This window comes from Piliocolobus tephrosceles, chromosome 16, assembly GCF_002776525.5.
Source record: "Piliocolobus tephrosceles isolate RC106 chromosome 16, ASM277652v3, whole genome shotgun sequence".
NCBI classification, from domain to species: domain Eukaryota; kingdom Metazoa; phylum Chordata; class Mammalia; order Primates; family Cercopithecidae; genus Piliocolobus; species Piliocolobus tephrosceles.
In genome coordinates this window covers 24,923,515-24,940,815 of record NC_045449.1, presented here as the reverse complement: position 1 = coordinate 24,940,815, position 17,301 = coordinate 24,923,515, and the positions used below count along the sequence as shown (strand labels likewise).

Here is a 17,301-nt window from a genome sequence, read left to right as displayed (position 1 = left end):
AAATGAACAAACAAACAAACAAAAAAACGGCTCCCTGCCATGCCTGGCTCGGTACAGCTTATGGACTGGGCTTGGGTTACCAGTGGTAACTAAGACTTTTCCAGCATTATTTAAGTTGTGTAGAATCTTCCAATGTTTTGACATCTGTGAAAGTCAAACTCCTTCTTGGACTTGTACCATCACAATCCCCAGGCTAGTAGATGATCAAAACGCAGCTATCTTACTCAAATATGACAATATTCAGTGAGATGCGCTACAGAGTTTTGCACAAGTTCAGGCTTTCTTGGAACAACACATCCCTGTTATTAACATCTGGCCCCACCTAGTAACCTAGGTACACATAGAAACTTAGATCTTAAGAAGATGTCTTTCCCAATTACTATCTTCTCTAAGACTCCATAAAGAGAAACAGACTTTGAACCCAAGTTATCTTATTTATTTGATCCTGCTGTCATAAAGTGTTCAAATTCAAGTATTATAAAGGATTGTAACAGGGAAAGCATTTAGGGTTTTCAGGCAGAGGAACAGTTGGCCAAGGAAGTCAGCTTCTCAGAGTTCAAGAGGTAAGTGGTAAGACTGTCTTATATAGAAAGTAGAGAGTCGTACAGATTAAAATCAAGCCAAGTGAGGGAAATACATTTTGAAAAGTTGCTGTGTCGGTGGAGTGGAAGGAAAGAGAAGACATAGATTTGCCCCCTTAATAGGGCGGGGTGAGGTCTGGCAAGAAGCCTGCACTCTCAGTTTTTATTGAGTGCTTGTAGTGGAGAGTGCTTGAGAAAATTCTACTATTGACCACATTCTGCAATCATAACTGTTACAACACTGTGATAGAAATCTTTTTGGCAAATATTTAAAATTACAAAAGAATCAATATCAGTAGTAATTGCATCTTATGAAAAGATTGATGCAGGCTTGTCTGCCAGAAAGGGTGAGCCTGGCGTGAATGAAACTTACTCCTGTTGGGACACGCCTGGGATGGAGAGGAGCAGAGTAGGTATAGGTATATTTCAGCTCTTGTAGGTTAATACTGGTGTTAAGGGGAGAGAACTCCAAGTGGTCAGGGACTGGAAAAGAATAACAGCAGCATACATTTATTTATTTATTTATTTATTTATTTATTTATTTATTGAGATCGAGTCTTGCTCTGTCACCCAGGCTGGAGTGCAGTGGCACAGTCTCGGCTCACCGCAACCTCCACCTCCCAGGTTCAAGCGATTCTCCTGCCTCAGCCTCCCAAGTAGCTGGGATTACAGGTGCCCACCACTATGCCTGGCTAATTTTTTTTTTTTTTTTTTTGTATTTTTAGTAGAGATGGGGTTTCACTATGTTGGTCAGGCTAGTCTCAAACTCCTGACCTCAGGTAATCCACCTGCCTCGGCTCCCAAAGTGCTGGGATTACAGGCATGAGCCACTGCACCCAGCCTAACAGCAGCTTCTTAAAGGAAAAGAATATTAATCTAGGCAGTAGATTGGGTAGTAGGGTGGTTAAGAGTAGGGTAGTAGTAGGGTGGTTAAGAGCATGGTCTTGGGAGTCCTGTGTTCAAATCCTGACCTTGACATTTACTGTCTGTGGGATCCAGGCAAATTACATAATCTCTTTAAATCTATAGAAACGACCTCAAGAGCGTTGTTGGGAGGCTTAATTGTGACAGAAAGGATGTATGTAAAGGGTTTAGCACAGTCCCTGTTGCACAGAAAGTTTTCTATATGTGGTTCCACTATATTTATAGTAGTACCCTTGAAAGGAAATAATGAATATATGTCTTTTTTCTCAGATGGAAGTGGAGAATATCTTAGGGAGAGGGAGAGATGGAGCAAAAGCAAGAAGGGAGAAAGGACACCTTTGTTATTTATTATTTTTAGTACATATGGGTCAAGGGGAAGAGAGAGAGAATAGTGGGAGACAGGCAAGATTAACATGGTTTAAATTAGAGGCCACGTTTCAGTTGAGTCTTTTCTAAGTACACACCATTTCAATCTATGGGATTTGGAGTAATCTCAAAAACTCTCTCTTATCGGAGAACATCTTTACAAAAACGACCCAAGAGAAACTTTCAGAACAAGAATTGCTTTGTTCAGTAGGGACTGTCTGAGAATGACACAAGTTTCATTCTGTTAAAATGAAATTCTATCAGTTTCTCTAGGGAAGACTCTTGGTTTTATCTTCCCCAGGGCACCCTAACGCTGCTATATCTGTCACAGCCTATTTCCTTGTGGTTTTCTTTATGTTGCTTTAAAAAAAAATTCTTACTACTAAATGTACTTTGAACTTAGTCAGGCAGGGTTGTTTAATTAAAAGTTAGAAGTAGTACTGTTACCGCGGGGATGATTCATCTGGGACTTCACTTTAAATGCATAATAGACAGAAGGAAGGTTCACAAACCAAAGTACAAAACCAACAGCACTATTTTTCCCTTAGTAGATCCTACTTTAACTCATTAAAGATGGCATGGAACAGCAGTGTCATAATGCAAATGGGAAGATTTCTTCTCTTAGTAATTTTATTTCTGCCACGTGAGATGACAAGTAAGTTAAAGTTCTTTTTGACCTCTTTTTAGATAAAGAAAAATTTCCAATTAAGAAAAATGATCAATGGGCATTGGATATATCCTTAAATTCCAAATTGAAATGACTACACAGTTAGCATGGCTCACAGTATAGGAGTTAGCTAACAATAAAAAATCAAATGGAGGCCGGGCGGGTGGCTCATGCCTATAATCCCAGCACTTTGGGAGGCTAAGGCGGGCAGATCATGAGGTTAGGAGATTGAGACCATCCTGGCTAACACAGTGAAACCCCATGTCTACTGAAAACACAAAAAATTAGCCGGGCGTGGTGGCAGGTGCCTGTAGTTCCAGCTACTCAGGAGGCTGAGGCAGGAGAATGGTGTGAATCCATTTCATGAGGCAGAGTTTGCAGTGAGCTGAGATGGCACCACTACACTCCAGCCTGGGCAACAGGGTGAGACTCTGTCTCAGAAAAAAAAGGGAAAACTATTGTTTTTAGAGTTTTATTATTACAAGACAAGGTGAAGTATTCTATTCTCTCCAGAGCCACCACCAGAATCCTCCTACAATTTAATGCATTTTATTAGTAATGTTACCCCATATAATCTTCTGTTTATCTGAACATACCATTTCACATGAAAATCTTTCCAGCATTTGCTCCCCTACCACTCTTTTCTCATTTTATTTTATTTATTTTATTTTTTTTTTTTTGAGACGGAGTCTCGCTCTGTTGCCCAGGCTGGAGTGCAGTGGACGGATCTCAGCTCACTGCAAGTTCCGCCTCCCGGGTTTAAGCCATTCTCCTGCCTCAGCCTCCCAAGTAGCTGGGACTACAGGCGCCCGCCACCTCGTCCGGCTAGTTTTTTGTATTTTTTAGTAGAGACAGGGTTTCACCGTGTTAGCCAGGATGGTTTCGATCTGCTGACCTCGTGATCCGCCCGTCTCGGCCTCCCAAAGTGCTGGGATTACAGGCTTGAGCCACCGCGCCCGGCCTCTGATTTTAAAAGTAATGCGTGGTCATAGTAAAATAAATTAGGCAATCTATTAAAAAAAAAAAAGTACAAATCCCCCTAAATACTTTCATCCAGAGATGACAACCACTCAATATTCCATATTTTTAAAAAAAATACTAGACAATACCATTATCTTTACAAGTAGCTTCAGTTTTTTGTTTTTTGAGAAAGAGTCTCACTCTTGTCGCCCAGGCTGGAGTGCAGTGGCCTGATTTCAGCTTACTGCAACCTTCACCTCCCTGGTGCAAGTGATTCTGCTGCCTCAGCCTCCTGAGTAGCTGGGATTACAGGAGCCCACCACCAGGCCTGGCTAATTTTTTTGTTATTTTTAGTAGAGACAGGGTTTCACTATGTTGGCCAGGATGGTCTCAAACTTTTGACCTCAGGTGATCCGCCTGTCTTGGCCTCCCAAAGTGCTGGGATTACGGGCATGAGTCACCGTGCCCGGCCAGCTTAAGTTTTTTAAAAGGAAGGTTAATGTGTTTACAGAACATATGAACAAATGCTATCTGGGCTACAGGTTTCTGACAGATAAAATTCTTTTTTAGCTTTTGTTACTTGCTTCTAAACCAGGAAAATAAAAACCAAAATTCATACTACGCAATGAATAGCTTTCTAAAAGTCAGAGCTGAAAGAAAAAAAAAAACCTACTATGTACCCTGATCACCCAACCCACAAAAACTTGTCTACCACACAAACCCTAGCTACTTAAACATCTTTTTATTTTTCTTCACTGCCAAAACAATATTAAAACATTATAGATGCAAGACCCAATTTGTCCATAATCCTATCATTTAATCATAAAAGTGTTTTCAAATCAGTTCTTACTCATATGCATGTGCAATTTTGATACATTGGTAGTAGTTATTAGAGCTTTAACTTATATTCTGCATTTTTTTGCCTAATGTTTATACCGTAAATATTTTTCCATTTCATTCCCTTGTTTTCCTACTTTCAATCCCTTCAAGTAAATGTGTGTGTGTGTATGTATTCAATATATATGGGATTTTTTCCTAAGTCTTTTTTCCATGAAAATGTGTGTATGTGTGTGTGTATATGATCTTTCTGTATGTATTGGTTTCTAACCTGGTGCTTCTCAAACTTCACTGCATATTACAATCACCTGAGGGCTGGGGGTGAGGTGCTTTAAACAACACAATGCCCAGATTGCACTCACGTCAACTAATCAGATGTCTGGGGATGAGAACCAGGCATCAGTACTTTTTTTTGGAGGCAGGGTCTTGCTCGGTCACCCAGACTGGAGTGCAGTGGTGCGATCTTGGCTCACTGCAACCTCCACCTCCTGGGCTTAAGTGATTCTCACACCTTATCCTCCCAAGTAGCTAGAACTACGGATGCACACCACTACGCCTGGCTAATGTTTTTTTTTTTTTAATTATTATTATTTTTTGTGGAGAAGGGGTCTGACTATATTTCCCAGGCAGGTCTTGAACTCCTGAGCTCAAACGATCCTCCCACCTCTACCTCCCAAAGTGCTGGGATTATAGGCGTGAGCCACCGCACCCAGCTACGTCAGTACTTTTTAAAAGATCCCCTGGTGATTCCAACGTGCACCAAAATTTGATGACCACATTTTAATCTTTTTGTTTTTCAGTTAACAATACATTATGAATATTTTTCATTATAAAATCATATAGATCAATATGACTATTTTTAATTGTTCAGAGTTTATTTTGTTCTACTGATGTAACATAACTTATTTAACCAATCCCCTGTTCATGAGCATTTAGGTTGTTCACTCTGTATATCTAAATAGTTTCTCCCTATACTCCCAGGTTCTGTTTTAACTGTGAATGGTAAAACTGAGAACTATATCCTGGATACTACACCTGGCTCCCAAGTGTCTCTGATATGTGCTGTTCAAAATCACACCAGAGAGGAAGAACTGCTCTGGTACCGAGAGGAGGGGAAAGTGGATTTGAAATCTGGAAACAAAATGAATTCCAGCTCTGTCTGTGTCTCTTCCATCAGTGAAAATGACAACGGAATCAGCTTTACCTGCAAGCTGGGGAGGGATCCGTCCGTGTCCATTTCGGTGGCACTGAATGTTATTTGTGAGTGAGGGGAACAGAAACGGCTAGTGGGTCTGTAATGTCTGTAATATATGAAGTGGTAGTTGAAATCTAGGTCTTGGTATTGCCAAATTGCCCAATTTATGCTCCCACCACAAAGCATGAGAGTACCTATTTCTCCTCACCCTCATGAGCACTGAGTATCGTCAAACTCTGAGAATTTGCCAGCCTCCTTTGAAATTCTCTTTTCCTTTTTTCTTTCTTTTTTTTTTTAGACAGAGTCTCGCTCTGTTGCCCAGGCTGGAGTGCAGTGCAGTGGCGCGATCTTGGCTCACTGCAACCTCTGCCTTCCCGGGTTCAAGCGATTCTCCTGCCTCAGCGTCCTGAGTAGCTGGGGCTACAGGCACCCACCACCACACTCAGCTAATTTTTAATTTTTGTATTTTTAGTAGAGACGGGGGGTTCACCATGTTGGCCAGGCTGGTCTCGAGGTCCTAACCTGAAGTGATCTGCCTACCTCAGCCTCTCAAACTGCTGGGATTACAGGTGTGAGCCACTGCGCCCAGCCTATTTTCAATTTTTAAATTAAGAATGAGGGTGTTCACCTTTATGTAAACATATTGGCCTGTTTTGTTTGTTTCCGTGAAATGCCTGCTGGTATCCTTAACTCATTTTTTTCTGTTGGGTTTTATGCCTTTTTCTCATTAATCTGTACGAGGGTTTTGTGGATTAAGGAAATTAGTCCTTTGTCATTTTGAATTGTAAGTATTTCTCCTACTTGTTTTTGAAAATTTTTATAGTTCTTTTTTGCCATATTGAAATTTTAAATGTTTATATATTTAAAGCTACAAGTCTTTTCCTTTGTAGTGCCTAGCTTTTGTGTTCTGCTTAGACAGATTTTCATGGCCTGGCACAGTGGCTCATGCCTGTAATCCCAACACTTTGGGAGGCAGAGGCAAATGGATCACTTAAGATCAGGAGTTCGAGACCAGCCTGACTAACATGGCGAAACCTGGCCTCTACTAAAAATACAAAAATTGGCCAGGTGCGGTGGTGGGCACCTGTAATCTCAGCTACTCAGGAGGCTGAGGCAGGAGAATTGCTTGAACTAAAGAAGCGGAGGTTGTTGCAATGAGCTGAGATGCCACCGCTACACTTCAGCCTGGGCAACACAGTGAGACCCCATCTCAAAAAAAAAAAAAGATTTTCATTAGGGAATCTTTAAACATTACCTTAAAGTCAAAAAAGATGAAGCTCTTCAATGACTGGGTTCTGGGTATTGGTAACCTGTTGGTGGAACTGTATAGGCTTAGGGGACTGTCAAGTGATACTATGTAGGTGATCACATGGGTCATTGGGTGAAAAGCTGGTTCTGCATGAGAATGGTGTGGATGGTATGGCGATGGGTGAGGTATGATGATGCAGTATGATTTGGTAGAAAGACCCTATCTCTACAAACATAACATAGTGAGACCCTATTTCTACCAAAAAAAAAAAAAGTATGTTTTTAATTAACTGGGCATGGTGGCACACACCTGTAGCCCCAGCTACTCGGGAGGCTGAGGCTAAAGGATAGCCTGAGTCCAGAAGGTTAAGGCTTCAGCGAGCTATGATTGCCCCACTGCATTTCAACCTAGGCAACAGAGTGAGACCCTGTCTCAAAAAAAAAAAAAAAATAAAGACAGCTAAGGAAACTAAGGCCCGGACTAGGGGCTCAAATCATAGCTGCGGCTGAGAACAAAACACTAATTTCCAAGCTTCTAATTCTAACCTAGTGCTTAAGTGCTTATTCCATGAAATCTCTTTGTTTTTTTGTTTTTTTGGAGACAGCATCTCACTCAGTCACCTACACTAGAGTGCAGTAGCACAGTCTCAACTCACTGTAACCTCTGCCTCCCAGGCTCAAGTGATCCTCGTGCCTCAGCCTCCCAAGTAGCTGGGACTACAGGCACGCACCACCACACTGAGCTGATTTTTGTATTTTTTTGTAGAGACGGGGTTTTGCTGTGTTGCCTGGGCTGATGGAACCCTCTTAAGGGAGACACGGCAGAAATGCCAACAATGTGATTTGATGACTTAAAGAAATTGTTTTCAGTTTTCCAGCCTCAATCCACTTTTTAAATTCTCTTTATAACAGTCTCCTAAATATCATTGTTGCTAAGTGTGTGTGTGTATAGTTAATTGCTCAGTAATCCATAATGACAGTACTGACACAAAGTCATCAACCAATAAATCAAAATGAGCTCATAAAACGTGACAAGGATATTATGTACCCTTCAAAGGCAGGACCATTATTGCTATAAATAGCAGCTCAAGAACTAAATGGAAGCTTGATAATACACCATTTGGGGGAGAATATGGAGAAACAGTTTCTCTCATACATCGTTGCTGAAAGTTTAAATTAAGAACGCCTCTTTCATAATACCTATCAAAATTAAAAGTGTGCGTATCCTATGACACAGCATTTCTCCTTCTAGATGTTAACCTTGGAGAAATACATGCACATAGGCACAAAGAGATATGTACAAGGATGTTTATTGTATCATTGCTTAACATTTTAAAATGAAAACAACCTAATGCCCATCAAAACACAAATGATTAAAGTAATGCATTCTAAAAGCAATAGGCTAGATCTCTGTGGTTCAATATGAACATATCTCAAAAACATGCAAGTTATTGAGAGAAATGAAGTATTTTATGTAAATCCTTTCCATGCCCCTAAAATAATGTGATATATTTCCTATGGGTACACTATATGTATAGAAAACTATTTAGGAAAAAAGAAAGATAGGAAAGGATTTACACCAAACTCATAGCAGCGGGTATCTATGGGGGTCAGGAAGTGACCAGCTTGGATCTTAGCTTTATCTGAAATGTACTAATTTTTACAGAGGGGATATTCACATATACTGATGTGCTTAAATTAATTTCAAATAGTTAAATAAAAAGAAATCACTAACAGAATCTGTCCACAAATGGAATTGTTCTATTTGGCAATTATGTTTTCTATTCCGGCAGCTTCCTGCATATCTGAATACCATATAACATCCTTGTTGGATTTGATACAGAATTCAAGCTCATTCCAAAGAGCAACAAAATGTCATTCTTCTGAGACAGTTATTAATAGCACAGCCTACTCAGGGTCTAATTATTCAGTGTGCAGATTATACAAGCTCCTTTTTCCTCCTTCTCCGTCTCTATCTTTTTCCTAGTTCCCACTCTCCAACCATTTCATTACTATTCTGCACTTCTGCCAGAATATACAAGGTGATACGCATGTTTGACTGTCTATGGGTCTACAACTCCCCTTATTGTAGAGGGAAGAAGGAATTGCTCACACAGAGGGATGAGAGGGACTCATGTGCCTTCCACAGATGCCAGAGTTCTCATGCTTAGAACACCTGGGAGGAGGACATTATTTCTAGAGCACCACTGAGAAAACGCACAGATGCATTGGTAAATATGTTACCAAGGCAATGGTTAGATAAAATGCAAAAACAGACGGTGAGAGTAGCCCTCAAAACCACCACCACCGTAATAATAATAGTAGCTAGCACTGTGGCAAATTCTTTACAGAGATTATTTTATTTAATCTTTACAGCATCTCAGGAGATGTATGATTATCCCATTTTTTTACATGAGAAACAGAGGCCTTAGCAGTTAGTTAACGCTCTCAGAGTCACAGTAAATGGTGTAGATGGAATTAGGTCTAATTGCAGTGTATGCCTTCTTAATTTTGTACTGTTTTGTGCAACACTGGCACAGGTTGGTTTATTAAGTCTCAGAGAACAAAGACTCAAGGGTTATACTCTTGGGTAGTGTTATATATTGTCTGCTTGTCATAGATTCATTACTATATATCATGCTCATAATCATATATTGTTTCATGGTTTGTCTTCTTCATCACATTAAAAGTTCTATGAGGTTTGGAACTGGAAGTGTTATTTGCCCTTGTTACCCCAGTGCTTGGCACACAGTACGTATTTAATAAATTTTTGTCAAATGAATAAATGACCACATGAGATAGACTGAAGGAAGACTTTGAACTCTGACAGTGAACTACTGCTTATCAGCTAATTAAATCTAAATGCTTGAGTCTTGCAGTTCCTCCTCTCCTAAGTGGAAACGACTTCCAAACAGTTGAGGAAGGCAGTAACGTGAAGTTGGTTTGCAGTGTGAAAGCCAACCCCCAGGCTCAAATGATGTGGTACAAAAACAGTAGTCTCCTGGATTTAGAGAAAAGCCATCACCAAATCCAACAGACAAGTGAGTCTTTTCAGCTGTCAATCACCAAAGTTGAGAAATCTGACAACGGAACCTACAGTTGTACTGCAAAGTCATCTCTGCAAACGGAGAGCTTGGACTTTCACCTGATTGTTAAAGGTAACTCTCTTTTTAAGTAATACTCAGCACAGTGCAAAACTCACGCCAGATGCTCAGTAAATATTTTTGGTGACATTAAATGATAATAACAATTATGATTAGTGGCTAGGATTTTCTTTGGAGAATCATCCCCATCCAAGGATTTTTCCACTAAGAATCCCAGTCCATCCTTTTAGGGAAATCATGCCCATTCCGTACAGGACACTGTTTTTTGAGCAAAGATCCTTTCTTAGAACAAAATATAGGAAACAGGTTCTGCTTGGCTTTTAGGGAGGGGTATTTCCATGAATTCTTCTGGGCAACGAGGTGTGTAGCAACTGGACTTTTGAGTTCATAGCTTCATAACTAACAGAAGAGAAGTAAAAAACACACAGAGAAGAGAAATTATGACTAGATAAGAAAATGGATCTCTACAATCACTCCTAACTCAAATTCTAACCTGTAGGCTAATCAGCAGAGAGAGTAGGAAAAAATAAGGGGGAAAAAAACCCTTTCTCTTGGATTCATGCTTCCTCTACCCAGGGTTATCACCTCTACAATGACAGAGCAAATTACCATCTGTGGGGTTTTCCCTCCTCATATTTCTTGCTCATACAAAAAGAGAAAGGCAAAATGCCTGGGGTAGCAGATGCCGAAAATGCTCATTCACACATTGTCTGCTCTCATGCTAGCACACCAGAAGCAGCCCAACAAGCTGAGACTCCCATATCTTGTTATTCGCTTTGTCATTTGCCTCCCTGTACCCACTCATTACCAGTCTTGCCAGTCCCCAGGAAGCCAACTGAACCCCTGCCAAAAGTGTTGTGGTGATATAACCTTAGCGTGTCTTATTTCCTTCCCCTTGAGGGGAAGGTTATGGGACATGAACAGAGTGGCTGGTGGGGAAGAAGAGTTACTGGAGGTTGAATGCCCGTCACTGTGATTCCTGGAATGACCAGTAATTCGTCCTGCAGAGCACTAACAATTGCTCAGGGGCTCCTTGTTTTAAAAACCGAACCCACAAATATCCTGAGTACCCGTGAGATAGAAGCAGTGAAAAAGCTTTGTGGCTATTTACCTCCCCCAAGACCACAAAAGCATGGAAGGGTGGGCCTCATGCCCTGCCATCCTAAGTGACTATGAACACCACACTTGGAGGCCAGGGAATTATATCCCTCCTGGTTAAGAAGAAATCATAATTGTTCTGTGTCACATTTAAAAAAAAAATACAGCTTATGTGGCAATCAGGATGCTAGCTTAGCAAATTGGCTTTCAGGTGGGCAGAAACTTGTTTTGGGTGGGGCTCTTCCAAACTAACTTGTTTTTCTTATTTCTTCTTGCTTAGCTACTTCCCACGGCGGGTGGCATAAATGCTCTGCTGCTGGGGCTCAGGCTACATGCCAAGATTTTCATGAGGCCTCTCCTGGCTTCACGGCTCAGTGAGGAAGTACCTAAATGAGGCCATGCAAAGCTACAAATGACATCACAGATCTTTTCTTGAGCACAAGATTTAGCCCATGTGTTGGGATTATTTAACCATGATGAATATGGGAGGGAAATATCAGGTCTGGTTACAAATGAGACCGTAAAACAGGACAAGGGGAGAGGCGCAGTTATGCAATTACCCTCGCCAGAGTCTCTTTTTCCTTTCTTTTTCTTTTATTTTTTTTGAGACAGGGTATCGCTCTGCCACCTAGGCTGGAGTGCATTGGTGTAATCATAGTACACTGCAACCTCATCCCCCCAGGCTCAAGCGATCTTCCCACCTCAGCCTCCTGAATAGCTGGGACAGGTGCGTGCCACCACAACCAGCTAATTTTAAAAATTGTTTTTGTAGAGATGAGGTCTTGCCATGTGGATCAGGCTGGTCTTGAATTCCTAGGCTCAAGCAATCTGCCACCTCAGCTTCCCAAAGTGCTGGGGTTACAGGCATGAGCCACCATGCCCAGACCAAAGTCACTTTCAACAGAAATTTGAAATCCTAAGCAAGCCAATGGGTAAGGTTGTTTACTTCAGTTTGTTTATAGAATAAGAACTGTCGGCCGGGCACTGTGGCTCATGTCTGTAATCCCAGCACCTTGGGAGGCCAAGGCGGGTGGGTCACGAGGTCAGCAGTTTGAGACCAGCCGCACCAACATGGTGAAACCCTGTCTCTACTAAAAATACAAAAAAAAAAAAAAATTAGCCGGGCGTGATGGCCGGGCACCTATAATCCCAGCTACTTGGGAGGCTGAGGCAGGAGAATTGCTTGAAACCAGAAGGCAGAGGTTGCAGTGAGCCAATATCGCACCACTACACTCTAGCCTGGGCAACAAGAGCAAAAGTCTATCTCAAAAAATAAGTAAATAAAAGACAGAGTAAGAGCTGTCACATGTGGCTTCATTTTATCTGGCTTGGTAAAAATATTCCAACCGGTGAATGAATTCTGATTTCTTTTTCTAATTGTCCTACCTTTACTTCCCCTTTGTTTTGACATCTCGCAAATAGAGGGACTCCCCAGTAAGGTGAGGGCCCTTTGGTGTGTCCCAGAGCTGGCTAGTACAGAACCAGGGCTTACTAGAAAAAGGCTCACTGTGCAAAGTTTCTCCATAGGGGTGATGTGACCCATACCTTAATGAGAATAATTTTTAGAAACAGCCAAGAGAGGGCAAAAATTTAATCCATTTAATCCCCCAAAATTATCAAGAGCAGGAAAATTATAAAAAAAGTAATTACAGGCTGCGTGGGATGGTTCATGCCTGTAATCCCAGGACTACGGGAGGCCAAGCAGAAGGGTTGCTTGAGGCCAGGAGTTCCAAAACAACCTGGGCAACTTGCTGGGATGCTGTCCCTACAACAAATAGAAAAATCAGCTGGGTGTAGTGGCACGCACTGGTAGTCTCAACTACTCAGGAGGCTAAGGTAGGAGGATCTCTTAAGCCCTAGAGGTCAAGCCTGCAGTGAGCCATGATCATGCCACTGCACTCCAGCCTGGGTGACACAGTGAGACCCTGTCTCTAATAATAATAATAATAATAATAATAATAATAATTGGTTAGTGTGTTATACAGTTATGGGGACAGGGGAGATAAACCCTATTTCTTAATCTTAAGGTATATAGGAATTGGGCTTTGGAATTAAATTTACCTAAAGTCACTTCTTCCCCTCTTCCCTGGCTTTTGCCCTTCACTTGCTATTTCATGACCCTGTTTCCTTTCTAATACTTAATCTGTAGTATCTGTTTGTTTAATGTCTGTCTCCCCCACTAGAAGATGAGCTCCATGAAGGCAGAGGAGCCTTCCACACCTGTCCTATTTTTTGCAGAGCTGAACATAGTGCATAACACACATTAGTCACCCAGTAAATATTTGTTGACTGCACCTCAATCCATAAACTCAATTGTACAAGAAATAGCACATGCTCAATTTCCTTTAAATGCCTAAAATGTTATTTAAGCCATGACTGAAGCTCCTTCCCCTCATTGGATGGCATCAGAATCCAGGGGCTTGGACAAGGTCACTTAAAAACCTTTGTTGACCTTAAGCACTTTTACTTTTTTTTTTTTTTTAAGAAACGGGGTCCTGCCAGGTGCAGTGGCTGACGCCTGTAATTGCAACACTGTGGAAGGCCCAGGTAGGAGAACTGCTTGAGGTCAGGAGTTCAAGACCAGACTGGGCAACATACCCAGGCTCCATCTCTAGAAAGAAATTTTTTTAAATTAAAAAATAGGGTTGGCCAGGCATGGTGGCTCACACCTATAATCCCAGCACTTTGGGAGGCCAAAGCAGGCAGATCACTTGAGGTCAGGAGTTCGAGGCCAGACTGGCCAACGTGGTGAAACTCTGTCTCCACCTACCTAAAATACAAAATTTAGCTGGACATGGTGTTGTACACCTGTAGTACCAGCTACTTGGGAGGCTGAGGCAGGAGAATCTCTTGAACCCAGGAGGCAGAGGTTACAGTGAGCCACTGCACTCCAGCCTGGCTGGCAGAGCGAGATTCTGTCTAAAAAAAAAAAAGTGTCTCACTATGTTGCCCAAGGTAGACAGCAGTGGCTATTCAAAGGTGCAATCATAGGGTGCTATAACCCTGAACTCCTGGGCTTAAGCAATCCTCCTGCCTCAGCCTCCCAAGTGGCTGGGGCTACAGGTATGCCACCCTGCCTGGCTTTCACTTTTACTTTTGATAGCTTCATTCCATATCACATTAAAGATATTAAAAACAAAGCACATTATCTGTGCTTTCTGCTGTAAAATTTTTAAAAGAATTTTTATATCTTGTATAGATTTTGAATTTTGTTATAAATAAGTTACTCATTTGGTTCTTGAGGTTTAAACATCATTATTTAACAGTTGAGTTACAGTTGATGCCAGACTGCATTTTACAGATGCTTAAACACTGATTAATTTTGATTAATTTTGCTACTTTCTTTTCTTTTCTTTTTTTTTTTTTTTTTGAGACGGAGTCTCGCTCTGTCACCCAGGCTGGAGTGCAGTGGCCAGATCTCAGCTCACTGCAAGCTCCGCCTCCCGGGGTTACGCCATTCTCCTGCCTCAGTCTCCCCAGTAGCTGGGACTACAGGCGCCCGCCACCTCGCCCGGCTAGTTTTTTGTATTTTTTAGTAGAGATGGGGTTTCACCGTGTTAGCCAGGAAGGTCTCGATCTCCTGACCTCGTGATCCACCCGTCTTGGCCTCCCAAAGTGCTGGGATTACAGGCTTGAGCCACCGCGCCTGGCTGCTACTTTATTTTCATATCTTGGGGTCAATCATTTTTTTCTGGGTCTCAAATATTTTCAGAGGCTCCTAGAAAGCTTGCAAACACAGGCACTATGCCTATAGTGACTGATAAATAAAGTAGCTCTTGGCCAGGTACAGTGGCTCACACCTGTAATCCCAGCACTTAGGGAAGCCAAGGCAAGCGGATCACAAGGTCAGGAGATCGAGACCATCCTGGCTAACACAGTGAAACCCCATCTCCACTAAAAAATACAAAAATTATCTGGGCATGGTAGCATGTGCCTGTAATCCCAGCTACTCAGGAGGCTGAGGCAGGAGAATTACTTGAACCCCGGAGGCAGAGGTTGCAGTGAGCCGAGATTGTACCACCATACTCCAGCCCGGGCAACAGGAGCGAAACTCTGTCTAAAAAACAAAAAGTAGCTCTCAGTTTGCCTGGTGTTTAGAAAATAAAGGAGTAGGCTTTCACTTCCAAGCTGTCGTGGTTGCTGCTGATCTCTTCCTAGTCCCAGTTAGAAGTAGGCCCTCTGTCTTTGCATGGCATTTAGAGAGATGCGGAAACCTTTGCCAAGGTTGGGAAGGCTAATGCTTAGAGTCCTACTTCCCTAGAGACACTATGCAGCCACCTACCTTCTATAATGTCTTGTCACCTGCTTGGGCACCATCGTAGTACAGGTACAAAGCTCCCCACTGCTTTTGAGGCCCACAGACCTCTCTCTCCTTCTTAGTCCAGAAAACTCTTTACCCTTTCTCTTCGTGCTCTCAAAGCCTTCCTCCCACTCTTCCCTCACCCACCCCGGGATACTTCCCAATATATTTTGGGCTTTTCAAAATCCAGGCAAAACCGTTGACTTCAATCTAATTCTGCTCTGTGTGTGGCAAAAACTGTGGGTGAAGGAAGTACAAAATGGCCTACTTGTTTTAGGGGAGTTACTCATATTACAATAAATTATTAATCCACAAAGGAATTGATTCAAAACCTGCCTGTGCCATTTACTAGTTCTGTGACCTTTTTTTTTTTTTTTTTTTGGAGAGACAGAGTTTTGCTCTGTCACTCAGACTGGAATGCAGTGGTGCGACCCTGGTTCACTGCAACCTCTGTCTCCCAGGATCAAATAATTCTCCTGCCTCAGTCTCCCACGTAGCTGGGAATACAGGCACTCACCACCATGCCCAGCTTTTTTTTTTTTTTTTTTTTTGTACAGATGGGGTTTCACCATGTGGGCCAGCCTGGTCTTGAACTCCTGACCTCAAGTGATCTGCCCGCCTTGGCCTTCCAAAGTTCTGGGATTCCAGGCATGAGCCACTGCACCTGGCCTAGTTCTATGACTTTGGACAAGCATTATAACCCCTCAAAGCCCCTGGTTCCTCACCTGTGAAATGAGGACAATCATACCTATCTTTTGAGATTGTTGAGAAGGTTTAATTAAGGGGATGATATACATAAAGTTCAAGGCACCATTGCTGGGATGTACTGGAAGTATATAAATGTTCATTCTTATTCCCTGTGTTTGCATTTCCAACAGATAAAACTGTGAGTGTACCAGTAGAGGCCATTATTGCTGCATGTGTTGTGATCTTTCTGACATTGTGCTTTGGACTGATTGCTAGAAGAAAGAAAATAATGGAGGTATCTAAGTATTCTGAGCTATTTAAGTGAAAAACGATCATCTGAATAAAGGCAGAAAGCTAGAACTATAAGTTACTTCAGTTAGGAACCCTTCTTGGCAAAGTCAAATCTGGTTTTCTACCATGAGATCTTAAAATACAGTTGCTCAAGGGAATAAAAATTACGTGGTATATTATGAGTACAGATTTACAAAGAAGAGAAGTGCACATGGGCAAAGCCTGAATTGAAAATAGCTGTGTTGCCAGGGATAGGGAATTGGGGGCTGATTTTCCTTCCTTTTAAATTTCCCTTTATTGTTGCTATGGTACCTGTGGTATAATAAATAAGCATAAGGAGGAACATCTGCTCTAGATTCAGAGATCTGCATGAAAAAGATGGCACTGGCTGCTCACCTCTGGACTACAGCCACATGCCCTGGCTGTAGTGGGCTGGGGTTTGAACTATAAAGTAGTTATCCTCATTGGTTGGTATGATTCAGAATATGTACATGCATAGGTTAATGCCATGCATTTGACTCTGCCAGTTAAGCCAGTGCCAAAGAACAGCAAATATGGCAGAAAGCCCTAGGCTGAGTTCATCATTCACCAAGGGGCATTCTCCTTGGAACACATAGTAACAGGGCAGCCATGTCTCTCAAGAAGCAATTCACTCCGCTCCCTATTCCAATCCCAAGCATATTTTTGTTGTTGTTTCCTTCCTTCCTTCCTTCCTTCCTTCCTTCCTTCCTTCCTTCCTTCCTTCCTTCCTTTCTTCTTTCCTTCCTTCCTTCTTTCCTTCCTTCCTTTCCCTTTCTTTCTTTCTCTTTCTCTTTCTTTCTTTCTTTTCTTTCTTTTCTTCTCTCTCTCTCTCTCTCTTTCTTTCTTTCTTTCTGAGATAGAGTTTTACTCTCTCTCCCAGGCTAGAGTGCAGTGCCATGATCACAGCTCACTGTAGCCTCAACCTCCTGGGCTCAAGTGATCCTCCCATCTCAGCCTCCCAAGTAGTTGGGACCACAGGCATGCACCACCATGCCTTGCTAATTTTTGTAATTTTTGTAGAG

The 17,301-nt window shown here is 42.0% G+C and overlaps 1 protein-coding gene across 2 annotated transcripts in view; it reads left to right on the top strand.

Moving 5' to 3' along the window:
- Positions 1-509: 509 nt before the first annotated feature.
- TMIGD1 (transmembrane and immunoglobulin domain containing 1) overlaps positions 510-17,301 on the top strand; it is an 18,348-nt gene continuing 1,556 nt past the window's right edge. Inside the window, exons 1-5 of one of the 2 annotated variants that reach the window (XM_026447096.2) lie at positions 512-563; positions 2,420-2,526; positions 5,317-5,595; positions 9,658-9,936; positions 16,159-16,262. In XM_026447096.2, the coding sequence (XP_026302881.1) occupies positions 2,445-2,526; positions 5,317-5,595; positions 9,658-9,936; positions 16,159-16,262 (744 nt within the window). In that variant the 5' untranslated portion in view covers positions 512-563; positions 2,420-2,444. Of the gene's footprint in view, positions 564-2,419; positions 2,527-5,316; positions 5,596-9,657; positions 9,937-16,158; positions 16,263-17,301 lie in introns of both variants that reach the window. The other variant, XM_026447097.1, reaches the window with a different exon arrangement.